Source organism: Sinocyclocheilus rhinocerous, unplaced genomic scaffold (genome assembly GCF_001515625.1).
Source record: "Sinocyclocheilus rhinocerous isolate Xijiao unplaced genomic scaffold, SAMN03320098_v1.1 scaffold53, whole genome shotgun sequence".
NCBI lineage: Eukaryota > Metazoa > Chordata > Actinopteri > Cypriniformes > Cyprinidae > Sinocyclocheilus > Sinocyclocheilus rhinocerous.
The window spans coordinates 1,269,319-1,285,595 of NW_015645538.1; the positions used below are offsets into that span (position 1 = coordinate 1,269,319).

Below are 16,277 nucleotides of genomic sequence, written 5' to 3' on the forward strand. Positions count from 1 at the left end.
GTCTACTCTTTTAATATGGTAATTTGAACCTTTGGGATCAAGTAAATGTGTTATGTTTTTATGTCATTAAGTTTGTCACAAGAAATAAGAACACAGTGCACCCTCAGAGGTAAAACATAAGGGTATAAATTCATCGATGGAAAATGACAGATGTAGCTGTATTAATAAGTGAAATGTAGCCATCAAACTTCAGTCACCATAAACACAATTAATGACCCATGTAGATTATGCATTCGTCACAGACGTCAGCATAATGGAGTGCATTTGTATTGTAAAAATACACTCCTAAATGGGATAAACTTAAACTATATCTCTTCTGTACTCTAGGGCAGTGCTTCTCAAATAGTGAGTAACAACCCAAAAATAGGCCGTAGGTCTGACTGTTTTTTATTCTGCCAATAAATTGTTACTTCATAAATAAAGTTTTTATGTGCCAGATAAAACGGTAGAAAACACTTGGTGTTACACTTTAAAATCAAATTCAAACGCAAATTAAAGGATATTAAAAGCCAGGCTTGTTGTGAATGCTTGCGTGAAACAAATTTCTGTATATTTTTAGGCTATTCTCCTTACAGATTCACATCAAAGCCTCTGTAAATTAACTTTTGCATTCAAATCATCATTTTAAATATATAACCACGTCTGTTTCATGTTGAAGTGACCCTTTTGTGCAAAATCGTAACCTGACAGGTAAATGAACTACTGGGGAACAAGACAATGAAAACCTTAATAATTCTTCCATTGAATAAATGAGTGCTGTGAACCATTAATGAGTTCATTTTGTGTCTGGATCCCTCAAAGGGCTCTTGATTTATATTACATATCACATATAATACTCACATCATATATCATATGTGTCCTCAGGGGATTCATTTGCTCTCTCGGTCTCTTTCTCTGTCTACCTCAGTCAGTCTCTCTCATTATACTGAATGGCACGCTGTTCATCACCCCGACACTAATTTATTACAAAACCTTGAGGGAGGAGAGATAATCAAAGATATGGGTTTTGTAGGGATTGCTGCTTCTATCAAGTGAATGTACCTCATGTGTTCGGGATGAAAGTTAGTTGCCGTGATCTGACATTCAAAATCTCATTCAACTTACTCAATGTTAAACCCATGATGTTCTTTCAGTTAGAACAGCTCCATATTATTAGAATAATTCTAATAATACTATTCTAGAATAGGACATTGTAATGGTGAATATATGAAGAATATATTGAACTACAATATAAAAACAATACATATAAATAAATATAATATATATATATATATATATATATAAAAAATAAAAAAATATATAAAACTATAAATACATAGTATTTATAGTTTATAGTTTTCTCACAATTCATCTTTTCACGCCAGACTCAGCAAACTATTTTAATTGTTTTGTAGGGATTGCTGCTTCTATCAAGTGAATGTAGCTCATGTGTTCGGGATGAAAGTTAGTTGCCGTGCATTCAGCAGAGACCACTGAAGTGATTTGTGGGAACTGCTTCGCTTTTATGCACACTGACTACTAAGAATGTATGCTGTATACTCATGCAGGAAAGAGTGGACATGTCCAGGTAAATAATGTCTGGCCTTTTGATGTGTAAACCGCTTTGCAGTGGATGTGAAAAACCCTTTCTCACTCGATCAGAAAACAAGGATGAAGGTTGGACATTTGATTGAATCTGGGATTATGCCAGACAGGTTGTTTGTACAATTTTGGTCTACCCTGTTTTCCCTTTCTGTTTGTTTGCAGTTGCAAATGAAGCTGTTTGGGTGTTTTTTATCACTCTGCCACACTTCCTCCTTTTAACCTTGACAATATGGTTGCCACAGTCACAGAATTTCGACTGACAATTAATTATTTGTTGTACAAATAATTTTGATTAAGAATAGTTATTTAATCTTGTTTATATATACTTTCAGTAAAATTAAACCAGAGCATTTTGTGTTCACAATGAATGTTAAGTCTAACTTATATTTACACTAGTGTGGTTATCAAGTAAACCACAAACCTGTATTAATAATACATATATATTTTTCCTTTGAGCAACGCTCTGTTTGCTTTTTAGTGTTTTTTTTAGACCATTCCCGAAGTGTCTATATATTATTCACATCCTGGTACCTTTGTAGTTGATCTTGAAGCCTATAGATCCCACGCTTTCATCAGACTGGAGGTGAAGCCACATCTGATGGGTCATGCTAACGATGAGGTCGGGAACAAAGCTGCCAGTCAGACTGATGAGAAGAGAGAGATTAGACACATAAACAAAACAGAAGCACATCATACTGAATGTTTAATAGCACAACTACCCATTACTTAATGCTATTTTGCATAGTTGTCGAAACTAAGAATAAGTTTTATTATAATTTATATAATGCATCATATATTTCAATGCTTTAGTAGTTTCATAAATTAGTTTTGTAAAGAAATTCATTCGTAGGCACAATTTTTATTTGTCTACAAAGATGTCTTCAAAATCTCTGATGCCAAATACTTGACTAGTATTGTACGGATACGTACTAATAACTAACGTTGGTATCGTCGCTCTTCATAACTTAAGACAAACACATCCAGAAGGATGGCAAAGGAGGACAACAAACATTTGAATGGTTTCTGAAAACATAACATGGTTATTTACACCGGTAGGATATTCAACATTCATTTTTGTTCCTGGAATATCATTCCTATCAAACAAACACTGCCCAGAGCAAATGAGACTGGTTGATAGGAATACTGTTTCATGAACAGCACAGAATGTCCTTCTTGTGTAAATTAGGTATCATCTTACCGTCCCAGACTTTGGATAAGAAACTCACACTTGCAAAATGGTTTTCGGGTCTCCTACTTCCCCTCCATCACCGATGGTTAGTGTGTCATAGCCCAGTTCTAGGTCAAACTCCTCAAAGTTAATCTGAATCACCTGTCGGCAGAAATTAGGCATAATGCTTAGTGATGTGTCAGATGAACTGAATTAAACTTTATGGCTCTTGCATAATTGAATCCTGTCAGCTGACTGAAACAGAGAGAGAGAGAGAGAGACAGAGAAGATGGCCAAAACTCTCTTTACTGAATTTGGGAGAGAATAAAGAAACTTCAACTTTATTAGAAGGTAAAAGTTTCCAGAAAACGTACCCGAGTTTGCTTTGAGCATTCAAGCATGATGAACATGCTTCTACTGAACAAACATCATAAATTAAAATGAGAATTTTGTTTGTTTTTATATACACCAAATGTACCAGTTTTTATAGTGCTCAACAGAAGAATGTAATCATAACCAAAAGCAGTCAAGGTTATTAGTACTACATATTTAGCAATTATTGATTAAACGGGACATTTTTACATATTTATTTCCCGCCTTTGTGCTTCCAGCTTTCCCACTGTCCTGTGGGAAACTGATCCTTATGAAAGAAAAAAATCAATATGAAAAGTCAGACTAATTATATTATATTATTATTATATTATCAGATATAATTATATGGGCTGTAAAATAAGATGAAATAAAATTATTATTGGGAAGAAATTATTATAATTATTTTATTTAGCAAGAATGTAATCATAACCCAACCAGTCAAGGTTATTATTATTATTATTAGTACTACTTTTTTTTTTTTTTTTTTGCAATTATTGCTTAAACGGGACATTTTTACATTTATTTCCCGCCTTTGTGCTTCTAATAGACTAATTATATTATATTATGATTATATCATCATATATAATTAAATGAGCTCTAAAAATAAAATGAAACAAATAAAATAAAATAATTTTTGGGAAGATTTTTTTTTTTTTTTAATTTAGCAAGAATGTATTAAATTCAAAAGATCTAAAGTGACAGTAAAAACATTTATAATGCTACAAAAGATGTCTATTTCAAATAAATGCTGTTCTTTTGAACTTTCTATTTAACAAATGATCTTGTGTTATCGCATAATGCTTGGTTATTATTATTATTAGTACACAATGCATTTTTTTTTTTTTTTTAGCAATCATTGCTTAAATGGGAGATTTTTACATTTATTTCCTGCCTTTGTGCTTCCAGCTTTCTCTCTGTCCTGTGGGAAACTGATCCTTATGAAAGAAAAAAAAATCAATATGAAAATCAGACTAATTATACCCATTACACTCAGCACAATCAATTGATCCATTCAATGTAGTAATTTGAACACTAGAGCATCTCTTGGATGACTGGGAGTTGGAAAAGGAGGATCAAGGCTTTAGAAACAGGGATTAGAGGTGTGGAAGAGCCACAGGCATATGGAGAGGCCTGAACTTTCTATATTGATTAACCCATTGAGAGGTTCTGGGAGGAATTAGTTGCCATGGCGATGGGCTCTTCACCATAGCCGGGGCTTAGCAGGTATGGATGCATGAGAGCTACTTAGGACTGATGATTGATGCTAAGACAGCACCTCGGCACAGATAATAAACTTGTTTTTTCCATGTAACTGAATACAAAATACTCCAGAGTCCCTGTCTCACTAAAGGTCACCAAATAACAAATGCAGCGCCGATGCAGAGATGCAGCATTTAACGGGATGAAATAGTTGGGAATGAGACTTGAGATCTCTGGATATCTAATATTAAGGATACCAGCGTAAAATAATCCATAAACCTGATCCCAGATCAGCCACACAGCACATCAACATAGGAACTTGCCTTCAGTGACTTGGCCTGCCTGCGGTTGTCATGGCGATTGGAGTCGTAAGCTAATGCTTTTGTTGGAGAGCAAGAGAGGTGCTGAGGTCAGAGTATTGAATTGTGAAGAAATAAGGTAATAGAGCAGAATTATGACTTTACAATGGAGCAGAGAGGCCAGTGAAAACGCTCCAGCGCATTTACCGATATACCGCACAGACAGGTCTATTCCATCAAACATGAAAATGCGTCATTGTTTTAAAAGCTAATTCAGAATCACTATTCAAACAGCATTTGGAAAATGAATCTGGTTTGGCCTGATGCTGTTCAAACAAGTGTAAGAGACAGCAGACCAGACACATACACATACACACCAAAACAAGCACACATGCATATACACACCCACAAATGTGCATTAAATAGAGACAATTATTGATCGTATAATAATAATATGTGTTCACGTAAATGGGATTTTCTAGTTTACTGGTGACAGTGCATGTCACTGTGTCTCTGTCCCTTAGAAAAACTACATCTATCCCATTTTACATTTATGCATTTAACAGATGCTTTTATTCAAAACAATTTGAATTCCAAGTAAGCAATTTGGTAGTTTGCATGTTTCCTGGGAATTGGAACCATGACCCATTGTTAAATTTTTACCAAACCATATACTATACTGAATAAAATAAAATAAAAACGAAAAAAATTAAATAAAAAATAAAATAACCATATATAAAATAAAATAATAAATTCATTCTTTCCATCAAAGAATCCTGAATCCTTATTGATGATAATATTTCATTCGAGTTTAAAAGAAAACAGTTCTATTAAATTCTGATAATATTTCACAGTATTACCGTTTTTTACTGTATTTTTGATCAAATGAACAGGCTTTGGTGAAATCTTACCAATCACAAGCTTTTGAACTGTAGTATATGTGCAGTGGCAAAAAAAAAAAAAAAAAGAATATAATATTGTTTGGTTCAACATCTAATCACAAAGAACGGATATGCAAGTCCTCCAAACACACAAACATGCAACAGCACACACATACACAAGGGGATCTGATGCTTCCTCAAGGTGAAAACAGAAAACCCGCTGCCTGGATGTCAAGCTCCCATAGGACTGTTCGTAGTGTCATTCCCCCCCCCCCGATTTAGTTCACAGAGATGGGATCTCTGGTTTCCCTAAAACAGACTACTTCAACTGTCACACAATGTGTCAGCGTGGACTTATGACTGTAGTATCACCCAAGCATTTCACAGATGCAGTTTAAAAACAAGAATGAGAGCACAAGCCATCATTTGACTACTGCTCAGAAAATTACAAGGTTGCTGCAAAGAAAAATGTTGAGTATTGTACTTCAAACTCTGATTTTCCAGGTCAATACAAGAAGGAACTTTCAGCAAGTACATCATAAGCAAGTCATCAAAATAAACAAATGCTTTAGATTATACAATGATATAATTAATAGTTATGTCAATATTATTAATTAGCAATTATTTTTATTTATTTTTTATATTTATTTTATAAAACAGTTTTTTGTAGTCTGAATATGCTGTATTATAAAGCTTCTTTACATATAATTAATTTAATTTAATCATTAGAACCAGAACTAATAGCACATCAGACAACATGTGCCTGTCATACGAGAGACAATTTGTGTATTGTTATTATTACCACTAATATATGTCATTTAATGATATTTCAGTCCTACTGTGTCCGATTGATTTTACATTTGTGTTTGTGTTATGGTAAAAAAAAAAAGTAAGTCACTGTCATCTGTCATGGCTTATTGCTTTAGTTCAACACTGTGTTCTGTTTATTTTCCCTTGTCCTAGAAGCTTTATATAAAGAGTTTTTATTACCATCATGTTCACTGTCTTCTGTTCAATGAATTTTCAATCATGTCACTCAAATGAGTCTATTTCAGTAGTTTTACCTGGAGCAGAATTTCAGTACTATCATGTCAGCCCTCCAGCACGCGGCGAGCTGTCAAGTCAGGACCATGTCAAACGACAGTACTGATGAACAAACCTTACAGCCTCAAAATGACAGCCAAGTAATTCAAGTTTGTTCCAACAAAAGACATTTAGCAAGAAAATGTAGTTTAGAATAAAAAAAATAAAATAAAAAAACATGAACTAGATGGGAGTCTTTCCTCTGTTAGTCATAACAAAATCAACATTGGCTGAAACTTGGCTGAACTATTTGATGAAAATAATGATTTGAATATTTACATGATCACAAGCAGTGACAACAGGGGCCTTTAAAATCCCAGATTAAATTTTCAGTTTCCCTTCAAAACATCAAAATGGGTCTGTTTTTGTTCTCGCTCCCAGAAGGACAAGAACACGCTATGAAGAATGATACATTTTCCTTTCATCGCTGATAGTGAAAAGCTATTAGTAACCCTTGAAAAAGTTTTTTAAAGCCCCTGATGCAAGCGTGATGTAGGGAAAGAATACATCCTGAAAAATGTGCTTCTGGGTATCCCATTATTGACACAAATAAAAGGCACGATTGAAAAGATCATAAACAACTATGCACCTTCCTGAACTACAATGCATTCCCTATGCATCTTTTTCTTTTAATTATTATTTTCATTAGTTTTTTATATATTATATTAGCTGCTTCTACTGTAATATACTATGCAAACGTTTTTTTAACCACAAAAATGAATGAATACTGTAAATAAAATAGAAAAGAAGAAACAAAAAAGAAAAGACAACTTGAACTGAACAGTCTCAACATGGATGAGGGGACATATGTTTCTGCCCATCGTGATCTGACCTTTGATGCTCCCTCTGAGGTTAATGCCCAATCTGGGCATTATTCTCCAACGAAAGACCAATGGGGCGATAGCATTTTAGTTTCTGCTTGATAAATCAGGTCATGCTCCATTCAGAATGGACAACTGAACTCTGAAAAACAACCACCTACAAATGCACAGAGTGACGTTTAATGCTGACTTCTCCTTTAAAACCAGAGAATGCAACTCAACAGCTGCAAATATGAACAAGGATGGACACAATTTGGGCCTTATTCATGAAACACAAGCCAATTGCTGTGTAAATCGCACATAAAACCATTTCTTTGTAATTTGTTCCATTGAATTCAATGCATGTACTGCATTTATGATCAAATTACACAGAAATGTGTTCGACTTGTGAATAAGGTCCAATGTGTGCCTGATACAACGGCCTTAAGTTAAGCAGAGTTAGCAAATCCCTTGTTAAACCAGTGATCCGTGTGTTATTTTCGATATCTCCATTTTAACAAACAAACAAAAAACATTGTATCCCACATTCTCACAATCCAAAGGCATCACAATGGAGTCTAAATTGGATTAAGCCCCGACACAATCCAAGTCACTCTTACCAAGGTTAAAGCACAGAGTGAAATATAAATAAATCAACACCCTAAAATTGTCTGCCAAAAATAAGTGAGCAATAATGTTCCCAGGCTGTAAGAGACAATTAGCAATTTCTCACTTGAAACAGGGTGGTCTGCTGGTTGACCGAGCTCTATTTAAATCTCTGATCTGATGTCCTGAAACACACCTTTGTGCTCCAAATGCATTTCTCTTCTGTAGATGAATGGCTTAATTGCCACATGCTTTTCCTGTCATTTAGTGAAACCTACCAATTAATTGCACTCTCAGAAAAGTGTTTTACAATTAGTACAAGGCTGTAATTGCAACAAATGGCAATTGATTTTTTGAGCAGGTAAAATAAGGACGAGTACATTAGACTTGGTGCCATAATGGCTGAATATGGGATTTTTTTAAAAAGAAAAAGGCAGAGGCTAGTCGTCACACAGGTGCTAAGCCTAATATACTCATCCACATTTTATCTATTTAAAACATCAATCGTTGTTTGTTGCAATTATAGCCTTGTATTTCAGTTTTTCGGTTGGCCAAAACAATAATTTAATGTATTTGTATTTTACCAAATTTTGTCCTGTTTAATGAAGTGTTTCTATTTCATCTTGCTGTTTAAATTTGCTGAAAAGCCTAAAATAAGCTGTTTAATGACAAGTTTCCCTAGTGTGACAACATGCCCCGTTAGCACAAAGGTGTGTTCAATGAACTTCATGCTCTGTCCTTTGTCTTATTTAATTTATTAATTTTTTTTAGTGAATGACTCTTATGATCTGTTCTGGCCATTACAAAAAAGAGGGGGGGGATAGGGGATAAGAAAAAAAAAACTTTTTCTTGGAGTACTGTCTACAAAATCTTTGATTTATTGAAAAAAACACGCCAAAGCCAAGGGTGCAAGAAAACAACACAAGCATCTCTATTCATGCTGGCAGAGTTCTAGACCTTTCAAAGTGGTCAAATGCGAACTGAAAAAAAGTAGGAATAGAAAAAAAAATCTCTCTATGGCCCACAAGGCTTTCATGCTACCCTCCATCCATCATATGATGGGAAAACGTCCAGACAATTTCATCACGGCCTTCTGAACATTTAAATGGTCCTGAGAAAGTTAGGTTGTAAAACACAGTTTTCCAGTTAAAACCTTGGGTGATTTCAGCCCTGTAGAAGTTTGGGGAAAATGTATGAATGAACAGTCAATGTAGGAGATGATCACTTTCACAAACTGCCCCCTAAAAGTACCTGGATAAGAACAAAACTTCTTTATAGACCTATGAGTAGGCCAACGAGGAGAAGGTGAAACTTTGTAAACTTAGAAAATGGTTTGTTCGTTTTCATTTATTGCCTCTGTATATCATTCCACCACAGCAAGAGTCAATCACAGAGGCCTTGACTTGAGGTTAGGAAGAATTTTCAGTGTTTTTGTTTGTTGCACTCAATAGATCTGCAACTTCAAGATGAATTGCAATGCTAGTGAGTCACATCACCTGGAATCAATTGCAAGGTCCTGCTATGACAATACAGACATGGCTGAAGTGCTAGCTGTCGTTACAAATGTAAGGGAGAGAGATATCAATCAAAATGTCATGAGTAAGGTTGAGAACCAATTAAAAAAAGACCAGCAAACTTCGGTTCCTGAGTGAAAGATTCTCATGAGCTGGATTTTTTTCAAGTGAATAAAAAAGCTCTGATTCTTATGATCTGGTTCTTCTAAGTGATTCAAAGAAATACAGATAATCATTCTTACGAACTGATCCATTATAGTGAATCAGAAACATATATATTCTCAAGGGAAGAGCTCTTTTGAGCAAGATAATTTAAGTGAATCAAAAAAATGACAGTGAAATTCTCTTGAGCTAATGACTCTTATGAAGCAGTCTGTTTGAGTGAATCAAAAACCAGTGAAATCTGATTCTTGAGTAAATGACTCCCAATAGTTCATATTACTGGATAAAAAAACATACCAAAATCTGATTCCCAAGCAAAACACTCTTTTGAAACAGTCCTTTTTAGTGAATTCAAAACAAATCTGAAAATGTTATTAACTTCCTCTTGTCCAAACATTTGTAGATTTTTATATTTACTACTAAAATGATCCATATTTCTACACATTTATTCAAATATTTCTACTTCAAACTCAATACAAGTGTTGATGGAACTGAAATAGTTCAGAATGACTCTTCTCCAATGTCTTTTCATCAGAGTCTTCCTCTCCACAAAAGTATCATCTCGCTCTTTCTCTCTCATTCAAATATTTATACACTGATTATCTCCCTGCACACATTCACACACTCATATTTTCTCCCCTCTATGTAGCTGTTGCGGAGGTGCATCTCAAAATGTTGGAATTAAACTGAAGTGTGGCTATAAAATCCACAAGAGCAATAAAACAGACACTGTTCACCTTTACGCACACATAACTAACAAAGCCCATCATGCAGTTCCCTATAAAAGTGTAAGGCCTTAGTGAGGAAGAAGGGACGGATTGGGAGCTGTTTGTAGGGGGCAAGGCCACAATAACACACAAAAAAGGACAAGGGAGGAGACCAGGAGCAATCACACAGAAGGCCAGGAGAAGCAGGGCAGTCAAAGGAGCAGACGCCCATGCACTCTCTCTCTCTGATACAGCGACAGCATCACCACAGGCTCTGTACAAGAGGCTGAGCAGAGTCACACCAGAATACTAATGTCAACCTGTGGAGCACAGTGTTACAACACAGGCACCACTAGGGGTGGTAGAGTGGTAGGAGAATCTTGGACATCTGATGCAAACTGTTCAGCCCCTCATCGCATACAGTTTAAAAAGCTACACTATAAATTCAAAAGTTTGGGGTCGGCAATGTTTTTTTTAATGTTTTTGAAAGAAATCTGTTATTTTATGTTCACCAATTTGACCAAAAACACAGTAATAAACACAGTTACATTGTGAAATATTATCATTTACTATTCTTTGTAATATATTTTAAAATGTAACTTATTCTTTTGATGGCAAAGCTAAATTAGCACTCATTACTCCAGTCTTTAGTGTCACATGATGCTTCAGAAATCATTCAAATATGCAGATATGTGCTCAAAAAAATACTTCCTCTTATTATTATCAGTTGAAAATGGCTGTGGTGCTTAATGGATAGAAAGTCTGAAGATCAGCATTTATTTGAAATAGAAATCTTCTGTAATAATATAAAATATTTTACTGTCATTTTTGATCAGTTTAATGTGTCTTTGCTGAATAGAAGTAGGGGAAAAAAAGACCCCAAAACTTTACACGGTATTAACCGATTTTCTAGTGATATGAGTGAGTAAATAATACTGATAGTTCAGTATTATGTGGAAGATGGAAACTTTATTGGACATGAAACTTTATTGGACAGTACTTCAGACAACGCTTTTTGCTTATAATAATTATGCAACTTAATTCTAAAAGATGCCATAATTTTGGAAGTTTAATTTAAAATCCACTTTAATGGCATGACGCTTCTGGTGGGTACAGTCCTCAAAGAAAAGAAACAAAAAACTTTTTAAATATTTACCATCTCAGTAACAAAAGCCTGACAATGAAAATCTGTCATCTTTAATTGAACATCTGGTTAGTCACGTCCGATCTTTTCAAAATCAATTGTGAATTTAGCTGATTATCAGTTATCAACTGAAGTCAAACTGGATTGGTTGAGCCAGTTGAATTAGTCAGTGACAGAATCTTTCGATGAATTAAAAGTCATTCCTGTCAGTGATTAAAAACCTGTGAATGAGCCCAGTAAAATAACACAAAGTTTGATGGAGCAAAAACAAGAACGCTTCTTATCAGACATATTTTCCAATATCTATGATGACTGTATATGGGAAAGTCATTTGGTTTTGAAATCCTTTGACTTGTGAACCATGAATAAACATAGTAAGAGGAGAGTGCAACAGATGTAACATACTTTGTGAATACTCTTTCTGCCTGCAAGCTACTCATTAAAAACAAACATAAATTGTTTTAACATCTAAGAGCATTATCAAACACACATCTTTGCTCGTACCTTGTTTAGGTTGCTGGCTGTGATGATCCACACACACTGGGAGTTGCTTTCATACTGAATGGGGAAATTCGGTGAGGAGAACGTCCCTGACGGACCTTGAAGATTAGATCCACAAGTTTTCACTGTAAAGAGGAGAGAGAGATAAAAAAAGAGAAAACAGTGAGGAAAAAAAAATATCTTCAAAAACATGTCAAAGTCTCAGCTAATTGTTTTCAGCTGCGGTCAGCGGCCACATAATGGTTTTTTTTATATTGATTCGATAATTAGGAAAAAAAAAGTCTGCGACCCCACCATCTCGAGGGATTGAGTTTCACTTACCGCTCGTAATGTTTTTGCGGGATTTGCACGGCTCATATTGGAATATAAGCCACAAGCCTCCACCAGTCATCCATGACCGTCTTAATTTGTCAACGATTAGCAATCCAATCAAATCCTCAGATGACTAACTTCATGCCGGCTAAACGAGTTAATTCGAAGCAGGCTTAGCCAAACACACTTGGGCCTGATTCGTCATCTTAATATAGAAACGTCAGTTATAATTTGCTAAGTAGACACACTCTGGTGTTTCTCTCCCAAAGCCAGTGACAGTGATATCTTAAAATTGACGACTGTGGGTTTACGCCTTCTCAAATCCAGCCTCTTGTATTTTTGCCGCATTTATCATGGTTGATGTCAAAGTGACAGGGCTTTGATGAAAAGACAAGGAGGCATTATCTCCAACGGCAGCAGGTTTCACTATCGGCTCCTGACATCTTGATTGCTTTTGAAAATGAATAACTCATTATCTCAGGCAAGCGCAGGGGATCCGTGAGGCTCCTTCAGGCCCGAAAGCGTACTTTTTCCTCTGAAAGTCATTCTCTCGTCAAGGGGCTCCTAATTAGAGAAGTATCCTGTGACAAGCCCTCTCCAGTCTGGCATCCGTAATAAACTTTAGCTTGAACTGATGAGGTGCTTGCGTGAATCACCTATCAACAGTCATAAGGGAGGAATACCAATAAACCTATGTGCAGCCAGTGAGAGCTGAGGGCAAAATGTGTGTGTGTGTGTGTGTTTATTAATAATAACATATTATGAAGCTTGGCAATTTGTAAACTGTAACCTCATGTTACAGATGTATCTTGTGACTTGTATGCATTACATGAACTGTATAAAATTTTTTTTTTTTTAAAAACCACAATGTTTTTAGCATAGTGAGTTATTGGCTGTCGAGAGCATGAAGCCATTGAATCTCAATGGCTTCATGCTCTCGACAGCCCATAACTCACTATGCTAAAAACATTGTGGTTGGCGCAAATCATATTTATCCCTGTTGAAAGCAATCTCTTGTTTAATGTAGTTTGAGTCACATTTTCTCATATTTTTCACGCTCCAGTTTAAAAAAAGGGAATGTGTAAAAAATAATGCATGGTATTTTAAAAACATTTTTCCCTAGATTAAATAATTGGCTAATAAATAAAGCAAACGATTAATTTTTTTTTTTAATTGTTTACTTTTTTAATTAAAACACATACAGTATACCTTTTTTCAGCATATTAAATAAATAAACCATAATAAACCTAATTTGTGTATTTAACAACTAAGCATATAATAATTGTGCTAATAATTAAAATAACTGTGATTAATCTCCTGATTTCCAACTAGTCTTTAGAACAGAATGATATCATATTTACTGTACATAACAAATATCTCACATAGTATTTTTGTATTTACATTGCCATCTCAGGTATGCACGATTATACGGTTACTTCATTTTATTAATTGAATTTTATATTGTATCTTCACAGCTGTCCATGACCCCATCAGAACACATTTCTGGGTCACGACCCACCAGTTGTGTTAATATTAAGAGGTCTGTTCTATTAAGGCTTTACAAACCTCCAAAAAAAGGAGGGGAATGCTAAGGGAGGATGTCAGGTGTCGGACCCAATAAATGGATGAACTAAAATTTATGATTAACTCAATGTACCCCTGGGATGTCAAAAAAAAAAAAACATAGATCCAGGCAATTTTCTGCATGATTTCATGTAGCATCTTCTCAATTAATTTGTGCAGCCTGTAGCTTCAGGAACAAACAGGCACCCAAGTGACATGAAGGTAGTGATTTAGTCGAGAGCTAAAGGTTAGGGGCCCGCTGAGAGATAGTCGCACAAACTTCACATGTGTGTGAGAGAGACAAAGTTGGGGGCGTGGATTCATGAGGAAACACACTTCTCATCCATACTGAGAGGGTTCTGGAGTGGGTAACATTGCAGGGGGATGGGGTTTTGTAAGCCTGCGCAGTAGGTGGTCATGTTCTCTGAGCATGCAGACTCCCAACGAAGAAGGCAGCTGTCCAGATAGCTGCAGGCACTCCTTAACACAAATCTGACACAGCTAGCAAGTTACTTGCGTATCACAGGATGATTTCTACCCTTGGCTACAAGTTATTTGTGAGTACTTCCGAAAATCCCCAAAAAGATTGGTTGATCCTCCTGGCCACTCTATAGTGGCACAAACCAACTCTCTTTTATCTCCTTTGTCTCAATATGTGGATTACTTTATTAAACCATTTGTGCAGAAATTACCTTCTTACATTAGAGATTCCACATATTTTATTAATAAGATCTCTGTGTTACGAGATCTACCTGATTCAGTGTTGTTGTTAACTTTAGATATATTGAGTCTGTACACCAACATTACTCATGAAAAGGGACTTAATGCCTTGAGATATTATCTTGCGGAACGTGATGAGGCTTCGTTTCCACCTTCGGACTTCCTAGTCGAGATGGCCTCTTATGTTTTAAAATACAACTATTTTAGTTTTGACAATGATTTTTACCTTCAAGTGAGCGGCACAGCGATGGGTTCGATTTTTGCCACGAATTATGCGAACTTATTACTGGGCCATTTCGAGCATCGCTATATTTACAATCGTGATGTTAATCCGTTTTATTCACGTATAATGAAATGGTATATGTATATCGATAATATTTTCTGTATTTCTGTATTCTGTGCCCATTTGTTTTTATGGCTTTAGACAGCACAAACCAATTGAGACGATGCTACATGAAATCAGAATACATAAATGACATAAGGGTCAAATATTAATTATTAAGCAGCACAACTGTTTTCAACATCAATAATAATGCTTGTAAATGGTGTATATAACATTTTAAAATCAATGTTTTTAATTAAAATCATTTGATTAAAATGCTAGCCCACATTTTGTCAACAAACATTTTCAGTACTAATTTGGTTGACAAGATAAACACTGCTCTCTGATGTGTTTTTCGGTCTTTTTGTTATTTTTATTGGACAATAAACGACAGTACATGCTTCTACTGTTTGTTTTACCTTCTGTATCTCTCTCCCCATCATGTTATCTCATCTCATAATGTCTCTTAGTCCTTCCCACTTTTCTCTAGATGCGCGATTCTAAGAGCTACAACACTGATGCAGTGCACACAGAGTGTCCATAAACAATTCACAAGTCCATCCCTGCTGTTATTCCTGTCGCTAGGTCTCAGTGTTGTTGTACTGTTCTTACATACTAGCGACAACGACTTATGGACAAGCTTGCGATTTAAGAGCTCAGGGAAGCGGTCCAGAAAGCTACATCAGTTCTCACAGTGACGTATATCTGCGCATGCTTGTGCCTTCCCTGACAGCTCAATTACGGCTTGCTAAATGAACGGCCTTGGCTTGGCTCTCTCGCCTGTAGCAAAGCAGCCAGAGAGAAATTATCTATAAAATTAAAGGACAGGATGAGCAAACAATTCATTACTCGGCCAACGATAGCCTGTCACTTTTTATCCCACCTTCACAAAACAATGACAAGAACTCTTGCTTGCGTAAGACTGACGTTTATTACAATCAAAGCTAAATGTAAAGAGAAAAAGAGAGACAAAACTAAACTGAGGATATAAATTGTTCACATCTGAAAAAAAAACCCTCTACAAGCTTTATAGAAAGGTAAATTTAAGTAAAACCATATGAGCAAGAGTGCTGGCACAATTGCGCAATATTGTAATAGTTCAACATTGTAAGCAAGAAGTTAACATTTAGTAAATTACATTGGTAATAGTGCTGGGCGGTATGACCAAAAATTTATATCACGGTATTTTTCTAAATTATACCGGTTTCACGGTACATGACGGTATTTTTTTTTTCATGCATGACCGGGTGTTAACCATATTTTCTACTGATTGAGAGAGGAAATACTGCAGTATATTGACTTAGAATGCCCTATTTTACTGTCACGATGAGTGAATATT

The 16,277-nt window shown here is 35.5% G+C and overlaps 1 protein-coding gene across 1 annotated transcript in view; it reads right to left on the reverse strand.

The window, feature by feature from the left end:
• The window catches only part of LOC107706218 (CUB and sushi domain-containing protein 3-like), a 406,816-nt gene that overhangs the window by 154,563 nt on the left and 235,976 nt on the right, over positions 1-16,277 (reverse strand). The window contains 3 exon segments of the mRNA XM_016509850.1: positions 2,116-2,228; positions 2,811-2,914; positions 12,025-12,146. Coding sequence (XP_016365336.1) covers positions 2,116-2,228; positions 2,811-2,914; positions 12,025-12,146 — 339 coding nt within the window.